We start from the raw sequence: 25,262 nt of genomic DNA, 5'->3' as shown, positions 1-25,262 counted from the left end.
TATTCAATGTCAATATTACAATTATTATTTATAATTGTTATGTTTAGAAGCATGTAAACATAACGAGATGATGAAAGATTGCCAACAAGACATATATCCTCAAGATTCCAAATAACGTGGAAGTAAAAACAACTTTGATAACCGTACGGCCTTTAGTAATGAGCAAAAATCATATTGTATAGTCAGCTACAAAAACTCCGATATAAATAAGGCAATCGTGTCAAACGATAAGAACAACAGTTCTATTTATAACAAAACAATTAACGAAAAAATGTTTTATTTTTTCTAAATATAAGAGACAAAATTAAAAATGTTTGTTGTTTGACATATTTTACATTTTGTACTTAGTACATTGTACATTGTATATTATAAACGGCAAATAATCAATTGTATGGTATCTTAATTGCTCGAATAAAGTATTGAGATAATACATTATACATCTTTGCATACGTCATTTTCTTAATGGATTATTTGCCTTCTTAACTTGCTTGGTCAATACAAAGACATCATGCACTTCTGAATTTGTTTACCTGTCTGCCAATTCGTCAATGTAAACGACTTCCATAACTTTTTCTAAATTCTTATTCGATGAATATTTAAAATGACACAAGCTGAGGTTAAATTTTATATCGGCATTGAAATTCTACAGAAAATACATATCTAATTCCATCTCAAGAACAAATGAAGTGGAATGAAAAAAAAACATGAAGAAATATTCCTAAGGCTTAGAATGTACTTTCTTTACCAATTTGACCCTGAATAAAAAAAATCCAATATGGCTTCAAGGGACTAGAAAGGAAGACCACTAGGTCCGAAATTCAAAGATTTCAACCTCAGATTATTAAGATTTAAATAATAAATAAATCAGACAAACCGATATGTATTATAATATCATGTGGTGGTTTGTATTTTTCTTAATTTGAAACCTTAATTCTGTCAAGCTTGTTCTTGTTTTACAGTTAAAAAAAACGCACAAATATGATAAATGGCGCATTAAATCTAAATATTATCAGTGCTAACCATGTCACTACACAAAACATTCTTGAATGTTGAATGCTAGTACTCGTACATTTAGAACTTTACCTTCTATTTAGTATTCGAAAGTGAATCAATTTTTGTTTCACAGACAGAAATCGCCAAGAAAATGAATTGTAATTTATAATATATTAAAATCAGTTAAAATAATTTGGAAGAAAAACTTCGAACAAAAATAATTTGCAGTTCAGATCGTTGTTATGTGCTACAGTACAGGTATATATTGTAACAGTTGGTGTTTGTCTCTATCCGAATACTGTAATATGAACATTCCACTGTCATTTCAACCTCTTTTAAACTCTGACGTCATTTTTACACCACTTTCAAGTTCAACAGTCTACAAAAAATGCAAAATATGGAAGAGAAATATGAGTTATGGGTTATCACATCATATAACAAATATTATACAACATGATCATATAATAATCTCCCGAACCTACAACAATATGTGGACTCTTTTTTAATCTATGAAGTATATGAAATAACTAAGCAAATGACGTACGCCAGTCATAAACTATACACAGATGACGTACGCCAGTCATAATATAAACACAAACGTTACGCACGCTGTTCCTACAACCCATAGGATTTGTAACACAATCTTCGAAATTTCCTCCCCAAAACAAAGTAAAAATGTTAGCAAACACGAACCACTATAAAACAAATTCAATATATGTTTTAAATTATGTTTTTACAGCTCTTGATCATATACTAAGTAATATCTACTAGTAGTATATTTGAGGATTAAAATAACAAAGCTATGTGAAAAAAACGGATGTCCAACGTTAAATTTATGAAAAACTGTTTTGACTCTTATGTATAGTGATCATATTTCTTATTCTCTGATCTTCTGGAAACTTGACAGGAACAACAGTATGTGTCGGTTCTTTGTGGCGTTAAAGCCGTTATTTTGCCAAATTTCATTTGACTCGGTGTCCGCATATTAAGCTTGAATAAAAAAAATGTCCAACGACGTTTTTCGGTAACTTAACGACTGAAAGTGAATTTTATAAGTAGATATAGCGGAAAACGAATAAAAAGAGTAAGACAATAACAACATCTACCAAAAGTACAAATATTTACCTCATTGTTCGTGAGTTCAAATATTGCAGATTTTATAAAATATTCTCTACACAGTCGTTTTTCAAGCGGTAGCCATTTTGTCCAAGTTGATATTTCATTTTTCAAAGCAGTTAACGCGTATTTTTAACTGATATTTCAATAAGTTATTTATAATTGATCAAAACAAAAGTTAGATACACGAAGAGTACAAAATGCCAAAATTCTTTTCTTATTAACTACATATTTGGGTCTTTAAGGAATAATTTTTTTCAACACATTACAAAACGGTAGCCATTTTGTCCAAACGTCGAAAAACGTCGAAAAATCCGAAAAACGCTAATTTCCGACGTTACATGTCCTAAAGTTTCAATTAAATGTTCATGATAATTTTAAAAACAAATCGTTTGGTGAAATTTGGAAAAAGATGTTGATGGCTGCCGAAAAAAAAGAATAGTGCATGTTGCTACATGTATAGACTCCGACCGGGACATACAGTAGATTCGACACAGGTTAAATTTTGCAATTTTTATTGATCGTTAATAGCTTTTATCGATTTTTTTAAAAGAATCGTGAAAAGGGAAATTAAATCGCATTACATGAACTTTGTTCAACTTTTGCAAAGACAAATTGGAAACACCAAGACAATTCTCTAAATGTAAAATGCGAATTTTAATTTATGTTGCGGAAGGACTTCAAAATAAATCTTTTAAAGTAGTCTCTTCAGTAAGGTGCATTCACCAATTATATTAAAAGACTTAATACAAGTCCACGGAATGTTTTACCTTGCAATTTGTCCTGCTATTCATGTTATAACTGAAAGTTATTCCTGTACCACATGTACTAGCGAAGCCGGAACTTTTCGTCAATATTAACTTGTGCATGAAATTGAGGTAATTGAAAGACAAATCCAAAACAGCGACGAAAACCGTTTCATTGAATTAATAAAACCCGGGATTATATTAGCCGTTTTTACGGACAATTCAAGAGTAGATTACTTTATTTTAAAATGTATATCAGAAGTTAAACAATTTAAGCAAGCAACTTTAGAAGACTTGGGAAATAATTCTCAAGCCAAGATTCAAGAAATTGAAGGGGTGTATTTCGACAAATTATGTGCCAAGAAAAATACAATTCTATTCAAATTAATCAAGGTTAAAAATGTTTCGATTTACTTGCAGAGTGTCAGATATATTTGTATTGGGGTTGAATTAAGATATAGAAATTTTAAAATAACAGATGATATGCACCATGAAAGTTAAACATACTATGATAAAAGTTTTGCACATTATTTATGGAAACCGTATACATGTACTTCGGTCCAATTTTTCCTTCCTACATTACTTGCGACAGTAAGCACTGCATTTTTAGGGGAAATAACTTAAAAGGTAAACATTTGTGATGATTTTGAATCTACGGTTAGATTGTTTACATTGGTTACAGTTCGGGATAAGCCTTATTTTATGCATTGTATGTATACTTTAATAAAACATAGTAAAGAATTGGATGTTTCGCGGGTAAACTTTGGGTCAGGTCAAACGTGAAGGGGTGTTCCAAAGGAAACTGTCAATACGAGTAATGAGACACTTTGGAAGAACACCCCTCCTATAATAATGGTACGGCTACCATTGGGGTATATAAGCAGGAGAGATTCCTAGCTCAGGGTCGATTGTCATACGTTTGAAGACGAAGACCTGAAGTACGGTACGTAGATATTCGAGATCGCTGTCTCTTATATATTATATGTTGTGTTAATATTACTAAATGTAATAAAGAACAGGTTGGTGCCTGTAATAAATACGGACTTGTACGTTTACAAGCTGAACCGTATTGTACCGTATAGGACAAGTGTGAGTCTGTGTGACCACCTTGTAAAGTACATAATTGTACCAACAGAACAGAGACAAGTGTGTAAACTTGTAGGGTACATTATTGTACCAGGAGGACAAGTTTGTTCCTGACCTAGGACAAATTCGTACCAGTTGTATATATATATATTAAAGTAGAATTGTTTATAGCTAGTTTATTAGAGATTGCAAAGAGCAGTTGTACATATTTTGGTTCATTGACGTTAATTTATAAATAAAGATTGTTTGTTATATATTTTGTAAATAGAACAGTTTTGGATCCAGTATCAAACTGGTAACGAACACATTCTAAATAGAAATAGACACGCTTACCCTGTGTACACGTTACATAATTTGGTGGCTAGCGCTGGGATCCAAATAGTTCATTTTTAAATCCATAGTGAAAGATTAAATATCCAAATTTGATCATCTTATAAACTTATATCCAATCTGTCTTGTGAGAATTTACTGTTCACTTTTGCACAGATCGTTTTTGTTCAAACTGTTCACTTTTGCACAGATCAAAATTGTCCTGTTCACGTTTTAAATTTCCCACGGTTAAGTTACGATTATTATTTACATTTGGGATTAACGATCGATAGTGGTACAGGCAATATTTTTTGATTGACATTTATTACATTGTACATTTTTGACATTGTGTTGACATTATTATATTGTGTATGCATGGTTAAACCGCAAATTAAAGTACAAACATGCCTTTTGATGATACAATCGACGAGTACACAAAACAAATATATGATATGGAAGAAGGAACAACTTATAGAAATAGTTTTGTTTCGTCAACACCCAAAGATCAAGGTGTTCGTCAAAAATATAATATTGTATCAAGAGATGATTCGGGTCTGGGATCAAGAGGGTCCTCATTGTCAAGAAAGGGAGATAATGAAAATGTTGATTTACCAACATTCAACAACCCGAATACGTACAAAACTGTAAAATTTTCCCAAATTGATTTGAGGGAAGGGGATACTTTGCCTTTACCCATAGACAATAGTTACATTAGGGAAATAGACGAAACTGACAAATTAAAGTACCGACATACTGGTAACACAGATAATTCTGGTGTGAAAATTAAACCATGTCACTATAACGGTAGCACATCATGGACAGACTATTTGTCCCATTTTGAAATGTGTGCACTTGTAAATAATTGGTCGGAAAATCGAAAAGGGTTATACTTAGCGGTATCGTTAATGGGACAGGCACAAGCTGTACTTGGAGATTTACCAAGTGAGAAAAGACAAAACTTTTCTGATTTAGTCAGCGCACTTGAAGAGCGATTCGCGCCTTCTAGTCAAACTGAGTTATATAGAGTTCAGTTTAAAGAGAGACGTCAAAAAGCCAGCGAATCACTGCCCGAATTAGGCCAGTCAATTCGGAGATTGTCCAACTTGGCATATCCTACTGCCCCATTGGACGTACGTGAAACTCTCGGAAAAGAGCAGTTTATTGACGCACTCGTTGATTCGGAAATGCGACTCAGAATAAAACAATCACGACCGAAAGGTTTAAATGATGCCGTAAGACTTGCTGTTGAACTAGAGGCGTACAATAAAGCCGAAAATAAAGTAAGAGAGGGACGAGGTTATTTACGACAAACTTTGAACGATGACGAGTTAGGTAGGGAAGAAAAGATTACAAAAAGTGACTCAGCAACGAAAGACATTGCATAATGGATGCAAACAATGGAGAAAAGTCTAAGTACTCTTACGACTGAAATGGCAAAATTAAAATCTAGTGGTACAAATGAGGGACCTTATTATGCTAAAACGAGATATACCCAAAGTAAGAGGACAAATAAGGGTTGTTACAATTGTGGCAAATTTGGTCATTTAGCAAGGGACTGTCGCCTTCCCCGAAGAAATCAGAACAATTATAATGGAAATAAGGGGGATGGGTCTGTAAAAACATTAATGAAAACTAGGAAACAAAATAACCGTAAGACAAATGAAGGTGCGGTTACAACAGCATCTTCACTGGTATGTATGTCAAACTAAATGTAGGAGACATTGAAGCCAAGTTTGTGGTTGATACAGGAGCAACTTTGACATTGGTATCTTCCAAGTTATACGATATGTTGACTCCATTAAATAAATCATATCTAAGCGAAGTTAAGACAACTGTTAGGTCAGTGTGTGGCAATACGCTAGAGCTTCGTAGAAAAGGCAGGTTCAATCTGCATTTCGGTCCAAATATGTTGCAAACTGAAGCTGTTGTGACTGATCTGCAAGTTGACGGTATACTTGGTTTAGACTTCATGAAACGACATAATTGTTTAATTGATGTTAAGAATGGGCACTTTTGTATTGGGGATTTTAAGGTAGATTTGTGTTTTCAGGGATCAATAGGCTGTTACCGAGTGGTTGCTTCAGAAGCGGTTGTCATACCGCCAAGGTCAGAAATTGTCATTAATGGCACGGTTTGCTTAGCAGAAGGTCAGAAGTTACCTGCTGACAATGCTTTGTTAGAAGCAAATGAGCATGCAGGGAAAGACTACATTTTAACTGCTAGAACGCTGGTAAGGTCAGGCGAAAAAGTCCCTGTTAGATTAATGAACACAGAACTAGATCCTAAGACAATCTATCCTGGTACAACTATAGCCCAAATGGCTGGTGTTGATCAAGTACTAGATGGTAATATTAGTTCAAATGAACAGAAACATGACGGACTTAGACCAGATTTACAAGATCTGTTAGACAGGACATCAGATGAATTGACTTCGAAAGACAAACAAAAAGTTAAATCTTTGTTGATAGAAAATCAGAACTTGTTTGCTTCTTCTGATGTTGACTTGGGAAGGACCAATCTCGTAAAACACGAAATCAATACGGGAAACGCAAGGCCATTTAAAGAACCACCTCGTCGTACACCTTATCATTTGAACAAGGTAGTAAATGACAACCTTGACAAAATGTTACAAAAAGGGATTATTGAACCATCCCAGTCCCTGGGCGGCAGGGATAGTCTTAGTAAAGAAAAAGGACGACAGTTATCGTTTTTGCTTAGATTATAGACGCTTAAACAGTGTGACCCTTAATAAAGACGCGTATCCTTTACCGAGGATTGATGATTCGTTAGATCATTTAGCAGGAAATAAATGGTATAGTACTCTGGACTGTTGTTCAGGATATTGGCAGGTGGAGCTGGCCGAAAATGACAAACACAAAACCGCTTTTGAAACGCGAAGGGGTTTATTTCAATTTCGGGTCATGCCGTTTGGGTTGTGTTGCGCTGCACAGACATTTGAGCGATTGATGGAAACCATACTAGCTGGTTTGCAGTGGGAGACATGTCTGGTTTACATTGACGATATAATCGTTTTTGGAGAAACACTAGATGGTATGCTTAATAATTTAAGAGACGTTTTTGCTAGGCTTAAATCGGCTGGTTTAAAGCTGAAGGCAAAGAAGTGCACCTTGTGTACCACCAAGGTTCGTTTCTTAGGACATATTGTCTCTGAGGAAGGAATATCAACCGACCCTGACAAGATTAAGGCTGTAAAAGAGTGGCCCACCCCTACAAATATAACTGAAGTTCGTTCCTTTTTAGGTCTTTGTGGGTACTATAGAAAATTTATCAAAAACTTTGCCTACATTGCTAAACCGTTACACAAAATTACAGAGAAAGAAACTAAGTTTGTTTGGACTTCAGATTGCCAAGAGGCTTTTGATCAATTAAAGGGTAATTTAATAAACGCACCAGTTCTTGCATATCCAGATTTTAACAAAGAATTCATTTTGGATACTGATGCAAGCAATTTGGCAGTCGGAGCTGTCCTGACTCAGAAATCTGATGAAGGACTTGAACATGTTGTGGCTTATGCTAGTCGTACACTTTCAAAATCAGAACGAAAGTACTGTGTGACACGCAAGGAGTTGCTTGCTGTGGTTTGTTTTGTTAAACATTTTAAACCATACCTTTACGATAGAAAATTCACGGTAAGAACTGATCACGGATCATTAAAGTGGTTACTTAACTTTAAGAACCCAGAAGGACAGATAGCTAGATGGATAGAGACATTAGGATCATTTGAGATGCAAATTCAACATCGGCCAGGAGTGCAACATAGGAATGCAGACGCACTTAGTCGCATTCCATGTAAACAATGCGGTTATCATTCCGGTTTAGAAAAAGAGACTGAGACTAAAGACCAATATGACACTGTTAATGCTATCACCCATTTTGATGATAGTAATGACAAAGATGATGACAGTGACGATCATGATCTGTCTTTAAAGGAAATTCAAAATAATGATCATGACTTGAAAATAGTGACAGAATGGGTAGAAACGGACGAACGTCCTGACTACAAAGATATTTCTGATAAGGGATTTTTCTTGAGATCACTTTGGAATCAATGGAACAACTTAGAGTTAAGAGACGGACTTATTTACAGACTATTTGAAGACCCTGCAACCAAAATTGTAACAATACAGGCTATCATTCCTTTATCAGAACGCAAAAAGGTTTTACAATTTTCACATGACGATAAATGTTCTGCTCATTTGGGTATCCATAAAACTTTGGCAAAAATTAGACAGTCTTATTATTGGCCAGGGTTACAAAACGACGTCAGGACTTACATAAACGGATGTGACAAATGTGCAAAACGAAAAAGTCCACAAAAGTCCAAAAGAGCTCCGATGGCTTTAGTTGAATCAAATGGGCCAATGGAAAGGATAGCTACAGATATCCTTGGTGAGTTGCCAGAAACAGAGAGTGGTAACAAATATATATTGGTAGTTTCTGACTACTACACAAAGTGGACAGAATCTTTTGCCATGCCAAATATGGAAGCTAAAACTGTAGCTAAGATTATTGTTGAAGAAGTTATTGTAAGATTTGGTGTTCCTCATTGGATACATTCAGATCAAGGCAGGCAATTTGAAAGTTTGTTGTTTCAAGAGATGTGTCGTATTTTAAACATCAAGAAAACACGCACCACTCCATATCATCCTAAATCTGATGGTATGGTGGAAAGGTTTAATAAGACTCTTGCAACAATGTTAAGTTCATTTGTGGAACAAAATCAGAGAGACTGGGATGAATACATTCCTTTTGTCATGATGGCATATAGGGCATCCGAGCACGAGACGACTGGACAAAGGCCAAATAGTCATGTTAGGTAGGGAACTATCAACCCCTTTAAACATCATGTATGAAATGCCACCATCAGTTAAAGATATTCCTGCACATAAGTGGGCTTTGGAGCTTAAGGAAAAGTTAGAAATCTCCCACAAAATAAAAGGGCAAATGCGAAGACAGAAACACTATCATGACCTCAAATTGTCATATCAAAATTTCCGAAAAGATGATGAGGTATACGTCTATTTCCCAGTAAAGAAACCTGGGATGTCTTCAAAATTGACTAGTTTCTGGAAAGGTCCTTTCAAAATTCTCGACAAATATGGTGACCTTACATATAAAGTTGACTGTGGATACAGAGGAAAACCACAAGTCATACATGTCGACAGACTTAAGAAAAAGAACAAACAGACATTAAGGACAGAATCGGATAATAACACTTTTGTTCCCTTAGACACTGAAAATGATACAGCTGAAAACGACCCTATAGAGACTCCTTATGTTCAAGACGTTGCTGTTCATGAGTCAACGTTGCTTGATGAAGATGTACAAGAAAGTAGTCACGAAGGGCGCCGCACAAGGCGAAAACCAGCTTGGATGGCAGATTACATTGTTAAAAGTTTTAGTATATTTAAATGAACAAAAATGTGTATATAGTACTTCTATGTTTTATCTGTTTTAAAGTTAGTTTTAGACATGCGGGACGCATGTGTTTTTGAGGCGTGGGTTATGTGATGATTTTGAATCTACGGTTAGATTGTTTACATTGGTTACAGTTCGGGATAAGCCTTATTTTATGCATTGTATGTATACTTTAATAAAACATAGTAAAGAATTGGATGTTTCGCGGGTAAACTTTGGGTCAGGTCAAACGTGAAGGGGTGTTCCAAAGGAAACTGTCAATACGAGTAATGAGACACTTTGGAAGAACACCCCTCCTATAATAATGGTACGGCTACCATTGGGGTATATAAGCAGGAGAGATTCCTAGCTCAGGGTCGATTGTCATACGTTTGAAGACGAAGACCTGAAGTACGGTACGTAGATATTCGAGATCGCTGTCTCTTATATATTATATGTTGTGTTAATATTACTAAATGTAATAAAGAACAGGTTGGTGCCTGTAATAAATACGGACTTGTACGTTTACAAGCTGAACCGTATTGTACCGTATAGGACAAGTGTGAGTCTGTGTGACCACCTTGTAAAGTACATAATTGTACCAACAGAACAGAGACAAGTGTGTAAACGTGTAGGGTACATTATTGTACCAGGAGGACAAGTTTGTTCCTGACCTAGGACAAATTCGTACCAGTTGTATATATATATTAAAGTAGAATTGTTTATAGCTAGTTTATTAGAGATTGCAAAGAGCAGTTGTACATATTTTGGTTCATTGACGTTAATTTATAAATAAAGATTGTTTGTTATATATTTTGTAAATAGAACAGTTTTGGATCCAGTATCAAACTGGTAACGAACACATTCTAAATAGAAATAGACACGCTTACCCTGTGTACACGTTACACATTATTAAATCGATGTCCCAGTCAATGGATGAATTTAATGTGTCAATAAATGGCCACAGCCACACTGTTGAATTGCATACTAATAAAGTCATACAGACAACAACAATCAACAACCATTCAATTACATTCTCTTGACTTGACTTGATCTGAAATCACCTCCAGTTTTTGGTGAGGTTCGTGTTGCTTATTCTTTAGTTTACTATGTTGTGTCTTCTGTACTATTATTTGTCTGTTTTTATTTTTTATTTTTAGCCATGGCGTTGTCAGTTTATTTTCAATCTATAAGTTTGACTGTCCCTCTGGTATCTTTCGTCCCTCTTTTGAAACAGACACAAAAATGTGACAGGGTTTTGTAAAGTTTGTGCGCGTTAAACCCTCCATTAACCCGGGACAGTAGTGTATCAAAACAATAAAAAACAAACCGTAAGAATCACTCCTGTAATTCAGTGGTTGTTGTTTGTTTTTGTGTTACATATTTGTTTTTCGTTCATTTTTTTAAATAAATAAGGCCTTTTAGTTATCTCGTTTGAATTGTTTTACATTGTAATTTCGGGACCTTTTATAGCTGCATATGCGGTATGGGCTTTGCTCATTGTTGAAGAACGTTCGGTGACCTATAGTTGTTAATGTCTGTGTCATTTTGGTCTCTTGTGGATCGTTGTCTCATTGGCAATCATACCACATCTTCTTTTTTATATTGAGTCATCATATTTGGAATGAATATAAACAAAGATGTGGTATGGGTGACAACGAGACAAGCATAGATAACAAAATAAGTACAGAATGATATAAACTATGAGTAAAGGTTAACGTTGTTACTGAAAGCTAGAACAACCAATTACAACTAACACATAAATCATGTTCTCTCAGACTACAGCTTTCCTCTATTTACTTTTTTATTTTTGAACTAAATGGTTATCTTGTATGTTCATTGTTGTGTTCTATGCTAGTTATTGATTGTACACCATCAAAGTCATTATACACATTACTATAGAACTAGTATATATTATTCTGTAAGGGCTAGCTAAAGCCCTCCTCAGCGTGTGGAATTTTCTCGTTGTGTTGAAGATCGATTGGTGGCCTTATGCTGTTAGCTGTCTCTTTGGCAAATTTCCCGTTCCCATTCTCAATTTTATATGATAACGGTTTGATGAAAGAATAAAGATACTCACTGTTAACATTAAATCGCCTTTAATTTCTCGAGTAGTTGTAAATGGCTTATAATCCATCATTTCACATTTCTCAACGACCACACATTTGCTGTCTGATTCAAATGTTACCATAAGCTACAAGACAATATTTTTAATAAAAATTTGATTGATTTATTGATTAATTGATTGTTGGTTACTTAACTAGATGGAACATATCATGCTGCCCAGGACGAAAACGTATTTAAAAGTATTGCTACTAAATAACTTGTAACTTTTATTATGCGTATAATTTTTAGAACGTTGTTTTAATATGTTAACTGGATATTTAACATTGTTTATCCTTATTGAACTTGTAAAGAAGGATAAGCATTTTTTTCTAATACTAAATCCCAGTTTTCACTGTCATTATAAAGTCATTAACATTCAAACATGATGTTATTTTCTTTTCCTACCTTCATCACATCGTCATAGTAACCTGTCGTCTCAAATTCTTTCCCAGGTTGGAATTTGAATATTTTGGTTGGTAAACCACTGTATGACATCTTTAATGTCCAGTTATCTCCGTCTTGTTCATATTCCAAGACTGATGTTGAGCCTCTGTGTTGGTCTATCATATCATCAGACATACCTACATGTCGAAGTTTTATATTTCATTAGTGTATTTCATTTTCTGTATTTCAGCTTACGCTAATGGATGTACAGGGTATATGAGAACCTAAAACGTTTCAAATTACATATCTTTTATATTAACTTTTATGCGTCATTTTCTATGTAGACAAATAATGGTAGAAAAAAACTATGGTATTCCGCTAGCTACACTGATGTAATGTAGTAATACATTAAAGGATAGAATGAACCCCTAAAAAACATTACACCACCACCATTGTCAGACCCCTTTTAAAAAAGAAATCAGACCAACAACCAAAGACTAAAAGAAATACTTATGATAAGTGTATATATAAACAACACTAGGTGAGAGAAGACCGACTTGGTATAACCACAAAACGTGGTTGGGTCAAACTCAAACAATAAAAAAGTAACAGCATAGCTATTATATAATGCATGTGTTTTATTTGTACGTGTCTGTCAACATGGTCAAATGTGCTTATAATTTGTTATTCGTTTTTAAATATCAAGTCTGTTAAGAGCTCTACAGAGCTCATGCTTACTATGTTAATTTGTACATATCATGCCCAACTCTAAATAAAATTTACTCACTTACTTGCATAGACACAAACAGGATGACCACTTAATTGAACAAGGACATAAATATATATCAAATATTGGGGATTAGAATGAAATTCAAAACAGTGTGGCTGTGGCCATTGATTGACACATTAAATTCATCCATTGACTGGGACAATTTACGTGAACGTTTGTCTGTAACGACCACTGTTCACGGGCGTATGACATTTGCGCCGATTTTTAAAATTTTCATTCTTTCAATTGCGCCGATTTTATTTTTTCATTTGCGCCGATTTTATATTTGCCCCTAATTGGATTTACAGGTAAGTTAATACTTGTTCATGTACTATACCGTTAAGGTATATTGGTAAAATCTGGTTATAAACATAGGTTTTAGTTAATTTTGATTCATATTGTTCTGATCCTAGCTGTAACACGATGTGCAAATTGCACATTGCAACGAGCCTAGGAGTCAATTCTTTAACCTTCGACGGCTATACACATAAGTACGTAAGCCAGACAAAGAAATTTAAAGATGGACTTCGTTATTGGCAATTACGACAAATATAGAAGAGTCGAAATCACAAGAAAGGAATATATTAGATGTGTTGCCTATAAATACTCTGCAAGAACAGATTTAAGATTTTAATGTATTCCGTTTTTATGGATTTGAATGCTGTAAATAGATTTTCAATTCGTCATTTTGGTATATTTTATCTAAGGATTTTACTTTTTTATTTTAAAGTATGTGAATATAGTGTACAGCTGGCTAAAGGAAGAGTTCTATAATGTTAAATGAAAAAATAACATGACTTGGATAGAGAGTTGTCTCATTTGCACTCATACCACATCTTCTTATGTCGATTCACCTGTAATTAACATGTTATTTACCTGTAAAAAATCGGCGCAAATGAAAACAAAAATTGGCGCAAATGAAATGCAGATCGGCGCAAATGCAAAACGCCGCTGTTCACGACGTACCTACGATAGACATTTAAACTGTGGGGTCACCAAAGGTTTCTTATCGCCTTTAATTATAAAATAATTCGAAAAATTAATCAGGAATAACCTTTATGTTTTGATTTATATAATTGATATAAATCAAAACATCGTGTTATTTCTGATTAATTTTTCGAATTACTTTATTAAGGTGTCGAGAACCTTTGGTGACCCCATAGTTTAAGTGTCTTTAAAAAGTACATAGTGAGCAGTGGTCGTTACATACAAACGTTCACCCAAATTGTCCCAGTCAATGGATGAATTTAATGTGTCAATCAATGGCCACAGTCAAACTGTTTTGAATTTCATTCTAAAGGTCAAGGACTGTTTTTGCAATGATCTTCTAATATGTTTCATGAAATCTCATGACATAGTTTAATTTAAATTGGCAGCATTTGAGGCAAAGATTTTGTACCAAATTGTCACATCATCGGAAGAAATACCATTGTAACACATCTCGCCATTAATCCTTGTTTTTGAAATACGTCAGAGTTTTCATCGAGTGAAATTTATAAACTTGGAAGTGAGGTACATATATATAATGTCTAATAAATGTCTGTTTTGTTTAATTTGTTGTAAACGACTTCAAAGTGAACCGGTTCAAAGTTATCTAAATATTAAAGTTGGTTTCCTTTAAAAGTAACTTTTGTGTAAATGCAAAGTTACGCTTCCTTTAGATATTTTTTTGGCAAAGCATACACATTTCGAAATGTACTAACCATTGGGTACAGCAAGATGAACACACATGTTCAAAAAAAGGGCAGTTACAGATGGTAAAGTTCAAATGATCTTGTTTTTTTAGTTTCAATTTTTTCTTTGTGTAAAAAATAAATATCTCTATTAAAATAAAAGATTGAAAATTTTGACTGTTATAATAATTATTTTTTCTGTATCAAGCTACTTTATGGCTCTTTTGGATACATGCATTAACATTCAACATGGCTGTTGAATGAACTCTAGATTATCAACAATAATATTGTTAATAATCTAATAATAATAAATAATAAATATTAAGATAAACTTTCGAAGCAAAGTCGTCAGCTCTCCAAAGCTACCCGAAGTCATGCGAGTGGTTGATTGCTAAATTTATGAGCTCCTCCGGTCCTTCCTTTGAAGCTGTATTCCGATAACTGCTATCATTGTAAAATTTCGATTATGATATAAGAAGGTGTGATTATTAATAAGACAACTTTCCATCAGAGACTATGTAAACTACTGTTTGATACTGTATGGTCTTCAATAATTATCAAACCCCATACCTTATAGTAAGCTATAAAAGTCAATAGATATAAAAAGATGTGAAATGAGTGTCAATGAGACAACTCGCCATCGAAGCCACAACGTGTAAAAGTAAACTAGTATATGTCAAAGTACGGCCTTCAACACTGAGCCTTGGTTGACACCAAACAGCAAGCTGTAAAGGGCTAAAAAATTACTAGTGTAAAACCATTTAAACAGGAAAACCAACGATCTAATCTATATAAAAAATAAACGAGAAACGAGAAACACTTATGAATCACATCAACAAACGACAACCACTTAACATCAGGTTCCTGACAAGTGCAAACAAAATTATGCTTGAATGCTTTTTGAAAGAAAAATCATTATAATAAAGAATAAAGGTCAATGATAAGATGTGACGTTACGCACGTTATTGCGTCGATACTGTGTATTCAACAAGTTCACACTAATAAACAGCTTTTCTATAAAATCATATCAGTTAAGATATATAAAACTTATATCCATAGACTAGACAGGTAAATACTATTTCGAAAAAAAGTGCAAATTGTTTTATCAGACTTTACTATAGTCTAAAATAAGGACAACATATTGACAAAACGTCAAAAATATGCGTGTCAGACGTAACAAACTATACGCATAATAACTTTAGCAGGGGTGTTTGTGTTCTTCAAAACAGTGTTATATCCACGAAAATTCGAATGAATGATATGCTTTATATATAAAGTATTACAATATTACTGAATATGCGTTCCTGTAACGATCAACGCTATTTTTTGGTAAAAACAAATAGTGGTCATTATGGTCAGATTTTGGAAAATGTTAAGTTATCAAAATTTATAGGTTTTAAAATATAAGATTATATGATATTTCGTTTGTGTGAATTATGCTCACAAATGTACATACATAGACCATATCAGAATCGAATTTTTGCAGCACTCACACATCATATAAAAATGCAACGGTTTCTGGCAAATTTCTTGCAAGATGTCCAATGTTGGATTTAGCCGCTTTTTACAAATAAATTGGCATTTGCGACGCTATTCATTGAACAATTAGATTAGTTGCATGCTACATAGTGCTTTTCCGTAATTGTGCGTTAACTTTGCAAAACAGCTACATAGTTTTCAATAATTTGCGTAGTCAAAACGAGTTCGTTTTCAAAGAAATGAAATTTCTTGCAAGTTTGTCCACTGGACAATTTTCATACGTTTTCAACGTTGTCTTTTCGGGGTACGCTATTTATGGTGGATCATCTGTATATTTCCTCAGACAGAATTTTCTTGATGGTCAGATACTATCAATAAGACCACAAAGTATTAAAAAAAATCCGATGACTGGGGTTGTTCGTTTAGATGAGGTTCTTAAGTTGTGAAAAAAATCCTCTTTTTCAAATTTTCAAATTTGGGAAGCGTAAAACTTCGATTTTTTTTATTTCTCTGCAATAAGATTCATATGTATAGAACTTGAAAGTAAAAATGAAATTGGGCCTAAAGCGTGCCATTGGCTATATACACCTCTCCACATCATACAAAGCTTGTAAATATATGAGATGAATTATAATATTAACCTTTTATTTCTGACAATCGTTTCATTTCTTAATCTAACTGTACCGCTATTAGTAAATTGAATTTTATAAGCAAGACCCGTTTAACTTGTAATTCCCGACAAACTTTTTATAGTAAAGCAAAATATACATTTACATCTTTCTACTTTTCGGATCTAAATGGGGAAACATTGCATTTTATTACGTTTTATGTCAATTGGTCTCTGGTAGAGAGTTGTCTCATTGGCACTCATCATACCGTATATCTTCTAATTTCATATAGATTTATGCATTACCCAAATACGATATATTTTGTTGTTTGTTGCTTACGTTACTTTCATTGGGAAATATTTCATGCATATTCAGTACAACTAATCATTAAGAAGTATCCATATTGATATGCAAAACAAAAATTACAAGCGAAATAAAAAAACTTATCCCAAATAATCATTAATCGCCGTAAAACGCAAGAAATTGACGTTACCATTTGAGACGCAATACCGTGCTTAACGTCATCATGTGCATAATAGATGTGCAGGAAGTACCAATATGACTAGATATGAATTTTTACCTTAATTCTCCCTGTCCAGGAAAATGCTTTGTATATCTTCTATAACTAAGAAACGACCGTTTGTTAGTACAAAGATGAATTCAGCCAACCTGATATATCAAGACCTGTTTTAATTATTTTACCAAGTTTATTTCAAACAGATTATATGGATTAATTATGGAGACAAGTGTGTGTATAAAATCATAGCTTTCAAAAGAATGAAATACACGATCCATACAATTTACTCTATTAAAGACTTCAACGGAAATTATATCTTCAGAAACAAAAGACAACTGCATATTGATTGATTTTATTGCATTTATCAAACGAACAATTTAAGTTGCAGATATCCAAAAGGAATATAACGATAAACTAACAACACCATATAACATCAAACAAAATACCAACAAGTCCACAAACCCTACATAGCTATATATAGAGAGAACTTAACAATGAGCAGCACGCGAACCACACAAAGATCAGATTTGTAATGGTCGTGCGTACACTTGTCAGAAAGTCAGACAAATCAGTTATGTTATTCACTTCATAGAAGCTGATAAAAAAATCACGGGATTCAAATGGTGTGTGTGTATTAGTCGGTAGCAAGCAAGGGCACTGATGAATTTGACTTGACGCTTGAAGTTTGAACGAACGTTTTTGTATGCAGTTTCTATTACTTTTGTTGACAAATTAATCAAGATAAAACAATGCGGGACGGCTACAGTGCAGGCGATTTGGTGTCACGATATCTCAGTAGCATGGGTTCGAATCCCTGCGTGGGAAGAACAAAAAAATTTGCGCAAGCAAATTTACAGATCTACCCTTGTTGGGTTGATGTTTAGACGAGTTGTATATACATATGTATCACCATCATTGCTGGTGATCCGATGGATATATCAGTTGTAGAGTTGTCACTGACTCAGACGTACTTATAAATATAATTATTTTCTGTGACTGTTTATCTTGCATTAATTTGTAGGCTCGGCTTTACTATAATAGATAATTGAGCTGATCTGTAACAATAACATCTCCATACCTTATATATCATGTACAGACGTCGCGCAAAATACTGGTGATAATAACGTAACGTCGGAAATATAGCAAAAAGCCGTCTTATTTTCTTGTTTTTTACGTAACGTTTTTCTAATGTGATTTCTAATGTGTAAGCATTGATTCATTCAGGTTTTTTTTCATGGGAATATTTTTTTTCAGTAAAGATATTCATGTATATTTTATTTAACGAAAAATGTATATATATATATATATATATATATACAACTCGTCTAAACATTATGTTTAGACGAGTTGTATATACATTATGTACACAGCCATGTATCACCATCATTGATGGCGATCCGATGGATACATCTGTTGTAGGGTTGTCACTGACTCAGACGTACTTATATATATATATATATATATATATATATATATATATATATATTTTATATTTTTTAATTATAAGCAGAGCCACGTTGAATCATTTCATTTGAATCGGAAAGGTCTACTAAAATATTTTATGAGTGGCTAAACAACAGTGCATGATGTTTTATAATTTAATTCTTATTTCAATCCAAATTGTCCAATACAGAAAGAATGTCTAGATGGGTGTCCTCTGAAATAGTTATACGATAAGAGGCATCTACATCAGCAAGTATGTATAGCAGAGATTTCGTCGGTACCAAAGCAGTCTTTGTCTTTAAAAGTTTATATTTTAACGGATCATTGTCACTGATTTTGTCATAATAATGACCCCGGAAAACCTCGAATCCAGGGGGATATGTAGCACCCCAGCTGTCACTCTCTGCTGAATTCAATACGTGTGAACCTTTGGAAATTTTCATTAAATAATAGTCAAAGTTATCATCGTCGGTTTTGACAGCCACAACAGAGTTTATGGATACCAAATCTGATATGTCTTCTGAAAGAATGTCAGTGTCTTGTGCTACTTCTTCTTCGTTAGAAGTTTGTGTTATTTCGCGTGGCTTAATAGTTTTCTTTACCCCGGTATTTTCTACATTTAAACAGTTAAGATAATTCCCCAAAATGCATTGATCGCACGTGTAACAAGAGAGATCGGAAACAATGATTTCATTACATGTACTAGTAAAAACATGATGTATTTGTCTATTTTGCTGGATCGGCTTAAATATTTTGGAATTGTGTCTATCAATTGAGTCCACATATCGAAATACCCTTCTTTTAAATAATGCACTTCTTGGCTTTTTAAGGCTACTTTCGCAGAACGTAAATAAATCCTTCGCATTCTGAATCACTGTATTGCCACGTAGAACAGATATGTCCGCCTGTCTTTTTATAAATCCCCCCGCGGCATCTTGAGGCCCTTTTGCATGGCTTGTTTCAAAGAAATTTCTATGGAATGTTTTATATCCGAAATCAGGGATGGCAGTAGATAAACTTCCTAAACAGTGCCGCGATTTATATTGGCTAGAACAACCGTCTGTGAATTCATGCATATGATCAACTGTGTATGATATTGAATCTAAATATTCCTTAACTTTCTTTTGGACATATTTTGTAAAATCATTATCATGTTGCAGGTCCGGGGAAATTACGTAAAAATGTTCCGTAATTATTTCCGGAAATTCTTCTGTACTGTCTACACCATCGTATTCTAAAATGGCGTGTCGGTGCATGACGGTTACATGAATGCTGCATTCAGTTCTTTGGAAGTAATTGGATTGGATTTCTTCTTTCTCGACACAGCGATAATTTTCCGAATAATCGTGGATGCATATGCAATGATTGACTGGCAAGTTCTGAACAAGACTTTTAAGTTGATTGCTTTGCCAGTTTGATCGGTGCTGGTGAGCGGGGAAAGTTTCGAGAAGCTTTTTTAAATTGAGAAACATTTCGTTTACGCTAGTTTTCTTTTTTATCAGGGTCAGTCGGCGCCTTACATTTTTACCCTTCGATTTTTCAGTTATATATTCATATTTTTGCCATTCAACAGTTGAAGACGACTGTGATTCGTTGGGTGAAAGTTTGAAATTACCAACTCCGCAAAGGCTACATTTTCGGTCAAGACAATTTTTTCTATAAAATCCATTTACTTTTGGACATAGCGTAATATGTATAAGGTCTGACATTTTCTCAAATACGGGATAGTCACTTTCTTGCGAATCGGTTTCCCTGTCACACGATTTTCTGAACTTCATACATGCTTTGAAAACAAGGTTTGCTTCCACGTGATATCTACAACAGCATGTATTTCTATCTTTTTCAGATGCAGGTCTTACGAAAAACGGTCGAAGTTTCTCAAATGCTCTTTGTCCAATTTTAATTTCCGGATATTTGGCGACAAAATCTAAATACGCATCAGTTTGTGTTTTTTCCAGCACGTGTGTCATATGCGAAGTATATAAGTTTGGTCCCAATCGTTCTCTTTTGATATCGGATTTGTTGCCGGTCGGGTGTGATATGCCATCAGAGAGCCAAAAGTTATAAACTGTTTTCTTTGTTTCTTCTGAAATGGAATCTTTTCTTGTTTTCTGTTGCGTAAGAGCCCATGCAGACGATTCACTTTTAAGAATTCTAGACCTAATACGCTGGCCTCCAGCAACCCTTCTTGCTGGCAAACCTAAATTTTTACACAGTTTAATTTTACCTCTCGAGTTTGCTAAATTTTCCCCGCTGATTGATGCAGTAACAGAATTCATTACCGAACGTGCATTCTTAGATCGCTTTAATTTTGTAGATTTTATTATTTCTTGAATATCTGCAACGACGGCCATTTCAACTGGCGAAACTGAATGTTTCAGATTAGCTATTGTTGGCGATCGAGGGGATCTGCGGGCCAAATAAGTCGATATAACTGCGCATCGTTTAGATGGAGATTTTGGTAAACCTTCTTTAAATTTTCTTAGGGCTCTGGCCTTTTCCATTCTGTTTTTGAAAACATTTGAACCTTCTGGTACAACAAGTGACATTGATGAAAGTTCTACATTTTTTTTACCTCTGTGTTTACGGACATTCATTTTATTTTTCAGTTTTCTTTCATTTATTTTCTTAGATTTCTCCCTTTGTTCTCTCTTTTTTCTTGCATTAATCGTTTGACTATATGTTTTTGTCTCGCTCTCTTTATTCTTGTACAACTTTCCATAAGATTTTCTACTCGTTTCATTTTTCTGAAGCCTTTTTCGTTCTCTGTTCCTAATAAGTATTTCCTTAGCCGAAAGTTTACTTTTTTTTCTGTTATTCATATTTCTGAAAGCATATTTATATTTGAATGTACACAAAATTTTGGTCTGATTTTTTTAAGTCCGATTATTTTAATTGATTGTTGGTTTATAAATACATTCAATAATTAAATATGAGTCTTTTTTGTCTCGTGTTTTATTTTTTTGGAACTAATCATTCTCCTGAAACACCAGAGATCATTTCGGTTGTTTGAAGGGATTGGTGCCTCTTGTTTTGTCTACGAAAATTATCTAATATGGTAACTCTTCTTTTAGATTGTTCCAGAACTTCCTAAAGTCAAATCATTTTTTACGAATTTTAATATAGAATAATATTTTTATTTCATTAAGGGAGCAACCATTTGATTTTAATGGGGGGGGGGGGGGGGGGTGCTAGGATGAAAAATTTTGTCCGGCATTTTTTTTAGTTGTTATCTCGGTCCTGCCTTTTTATTTTCACTATATTTGGTCCTGCCTTTTTTTACAAGTTTATCCTGGGTTTGTTTGCCAACTGCTCATCCTGCCCTTTTAACCCCACCGCAGTTCGCGCCTGTCCTAAGTCAGGTACCTATAGCTTTTGTTAGTCTTTTATATTTTTTTACTTTTAGTTCATCTCTGTGTTTCGAAGTGAAGAGTGGCGTCCATTTTCTTGATCTAGTATACATTAGGATTTCGGGGCCTACTCAAGACCTCCTCTGGGTGCGGGATTTCTCGCATGTTGAAGACCCATTGGTGGCCTTGAGCTGTTTTCTACGTTTTGGTCGGTTTGTTATCTCTTTGACATATTCCCCGTTTCCATTCTTATTCATTATTTTTTTACTCGAAACTCCTGTCTGCCTTTTTTTTACACTCAAAACCCCTGTCCTCCCTCTTTTTCAAATTTCATTCTAGCCCCCCCCCCCCCCCCTTAAAAATCAAATGGAAGCTCCCTAAGGCAAAAACATGCCCATATCGTTTCATGTTTGGAGATCGATTCTTTACAAGTTCTTCTTATAATTTCTTTTGCGTATTGACTCTGTGTGAAATATGACGTTTCATTATTTTTCGACGTTTTTTGTCTCATTGGACATTTTTTCTGATTTTTCTTTTCTTTATTTGCGAAAAGGATAAAATATAAAAACAGCCAGTATTTATATTATCATGTTCAGTATTTGTTGTAATTTTTGAAATCTGTATCAGTATTTTTCTTCTGATTTAATCGCGATACATCGTAGATCCCGAAATCGTCAAAATGGAATATTTGTTTGGATTTCAGATGATACGGGACATTTTTTCTGATTTTAAATTTTTTCAATAGTTTTTTTTTAAAACAAGTAAACTCAAAAAGTTTGGTACCAATTTAAACAGAAATGTTTGTAATTTATAAATTATAAATATAAACGATATCCTTTTAAAATTACCTTCAGTATATGAATTTGATCTTCAAAGTTTGAAGTTGGAGTCTAGATTATTTGTCACCATTACAAGATCAAAAAGTTGCTATGACGTCATTTTTCTACATGTATGACGTCATATATGTAAGTAAAATTATGTAATTCAAAACTTTACATATGGTTCTTAATTCCTTCCAAATGAGAACTACCTTTGGCTACTCAATCCATATTTCATTCTCAAAAATGTTTGGAGATCTCAATGTTCAATGTTACGCATTACACGGCAAAATTGCCTATTTCATAAAATTTAGCGCTTCAAATCGAAACCTATTCGTGAAAAAAATATCATGAAAAACAGATATTTTGTTGCCATTAGATTGGGTAACGAAAATTATTTAGCGATTCTGCAAATTGTTGCGTCCTAAACGGACAGTTAGCCTTTTCGCCGATTTTTCTCGAATCACCTTCAAATTGTCACCAGTATCTTGCGCGACGTCACTGTAGTACGCCGCTAGATTAAAACTGACGAGGAAAGGTAACACACGGCCACCGAAAGCTTTATTATAGTGAAGCCCAGGTGGTCGTGTGGTCTAGCGGGACGGCTATAGTGCAGGCGATTTGGTGTCACGATATCTAAGTAGCATGGGTTCGAATCCCGGCAAGGGAAGAACAAAAAATTTGCGAAAGCAAATGTGAAGATCTATAACATTGTTGGGTTGATGTTTAGACGAGTTGTATATATATACATATATATACATATAAAAGCTACAATAAGGCGTAAGTTATATTTTCCCCATTTAATTAGATGACAAATAATCTTTGTAAAAGGTAATAAAATGTTTTGCTGAGCGCAGCCTGATACGACAGTAGAGGTCGAACGTAAACCCTATACGGCACAGGACAGAGTACGGTAAGGCCCGTTTTTGCCCCCACCCCTATTTTCTCATTTCAAATTTAGTTTTGGAAAGCTACTTATCACGTTAAAACATTCCCCAAGGTTTGAAGTTTGTTTAAATGAACTTCAAAACCATTGTCATTTGTGTCTTCGGACGACGACGACGACGACGACGCAGACGACGATATCATAGCATTATACGAATCCAAACAAATTTTGCGGTCGTATAAAAATGGCTCTGCTTCAAACAAGGTTACCTGTTAGATTAACCCATAAGGACTTCAGATGATCATTGTGGTATATAAAACACACCGATTTATGTTGATATCTACGTCATAAATGGTATAATTTTTCTTACCAAATATCAGACAATTCTTCCTCGACCTTATTGAATTACAGCTAGAAAACATTAAAAACAAGAATGCACTCTACGCTGTGCTATGTATAATCCTTACAAGTCGCAATTCAACATGTCGAAAAAAGTAGTTGGCTCAAAGATCCAAAATGCAGTGCACTCGCACGTTATAAAAACGATTGCCAAAGATAAAGTCATTCTGTTCAGTAGCACAGACGGGGACGACTATCAGATTCACTGACTAGTTAAACAATTGTAGGTTTCAACGACAGAACATCTATTGGGAATAATTTAGCTGATCAAAATATATAAATTTCTTACCCATTCCTCTACAAAATTCATCATAATTTGTTATGGAATTTCCATCTTCAATCCATTTTCCTATAAATTGAGCCATTTTATGATGGTTTAAATAGGATTGCCCTTAATACACACTTACACCCGTAAATTCTACAACAGTCAGCTATAAAACGTATGATTTATTGTAAATATTGAGTGTTAACGCACTTAATGTGTATTTAAATATATCTTTCTTGCCTGGTTCAAATTAACTATGGCCTCGTCGTTACTACACACATATGTTAAACCTTTACGTGATTAAGAAATGTATTTATTAATACCTAAGAGTTTAACATGTGTAAAATACTGACAAATAGTATTTCTTCAATTCTTTTATATTTCGGCTGACAAAAAAAAATCTATGGAAAAATACAAGTGCGTATTCATTATTGATCGAAGCTGTTCTGACACACCTCTCAATCATGTAATGAAAACAAAATAAGAAACTTAAATATACGTATTAAATGTGATTGACTTAAAAGTCAAGATGAGTCCTATAACATGGTGCAGTAAAACATATCACCGTTTTTTGTTGTTATAAAAAAATAAGATGTATGATTGCCAATGAGACAACTCTCCAGAAGAGATCAAATGACACAGAAATCAACGGTTCTTTTAATGCAAGGTTTCATATCCGCATTGAAGCATTCAGATGCTTGTGAAATCAACAAGCTGAAGAGAATGTTCTCCTCTGAATGTCCTTTGATTTTTTGGTGTAATTGGATTGCTATATATCGTTTAAACCTAACAGTGTTTACCATGTTTACGCTAGTCAGTGAATCTGACAGTCGTCCCGTCTGAAGTCCTTATGCATTAATCTAGAGGTAAACTTCACCCTTGTTCACTTAATCCTTT

General features: G+C 34.1%; 1 protein-coding gene across 1 annotated transcript; it reads right to left on the bottom strand.

Moving 5' to 3' along the window:
- Positions 1–260: 260 nt before the first annotated feature.
- On the bottom strand, positions 261–24,541 carry LOC143081633 (fatty acid-binding protein type 2-like). The gene is made up of 4 exons (XM_076257405.1): positions 24,390–24,541; positions 12,180–12,355; positions 11,749–11,862; positions 261–1,372 (listed from the first exon to the last, which is right to left on the bottom strand). The coding sequence occupies exons 1-4, from the start codon at positions 24,463–24,465 to the stop codon at positions 1,319–1,321; spliced, it is 420 nt and encodes a 139-aa protein (XP_076113520.1). The 5' UTR covers positions 24,466–24,541; the 3' UTR covers positions 261–1,318.
- Between the last annotated feature and the right edge of the window lie 721 nt (positions 24,542–25,262).

Source organism: Mytilus galloprovincialis, chromosome 7 (assembly GCF_965363235.1).
Source record: "Mytilus galloprovincialis chromosome 7, xbMytGall1.hap1.1, whole genome shotgun sequence".
Classification (NCBI taxonomy): domain Eukaryota; kingdom Metazoa; phylum Mollusca; class Bivalvia; order Mytilida; family Mytilidae; genus Mytilus; species Mytilus galloprovincialis.
The sequence above is the reverse complement of the archived record's forward strand: the minus strand, read 5'-3'. Positions and strand labels throughout refer to the sequence as shown.

What these genes read in the sequence shown, in the direction of transcription:
- LOC143081633 (XM_076257405.1), bottom strand. Translation starts at nt 24,465, where the DNA reads ATGGCTCAATTTATAGGAAAATGGATTGAAGATGGAAATTCCATAACA. An exon ending in ACTATGACGATGTGATGAAG is followed by an intron (nt 11,863 to 12,179) that starts GTAGGAAAAGAA and finishes ATTGTCTTGTAG; the next exon opens with CTTATGGTAACATTTGAATC. An exon ending in AAGGCGATTTAATGTTAACA is followed by an intron (nt 1,373 to 11,748) that starts GTGAGTATCTTT and finishes CATTTTTTGTAG; the next exon opens with ACTGTTGAACTTGAAAGTGG.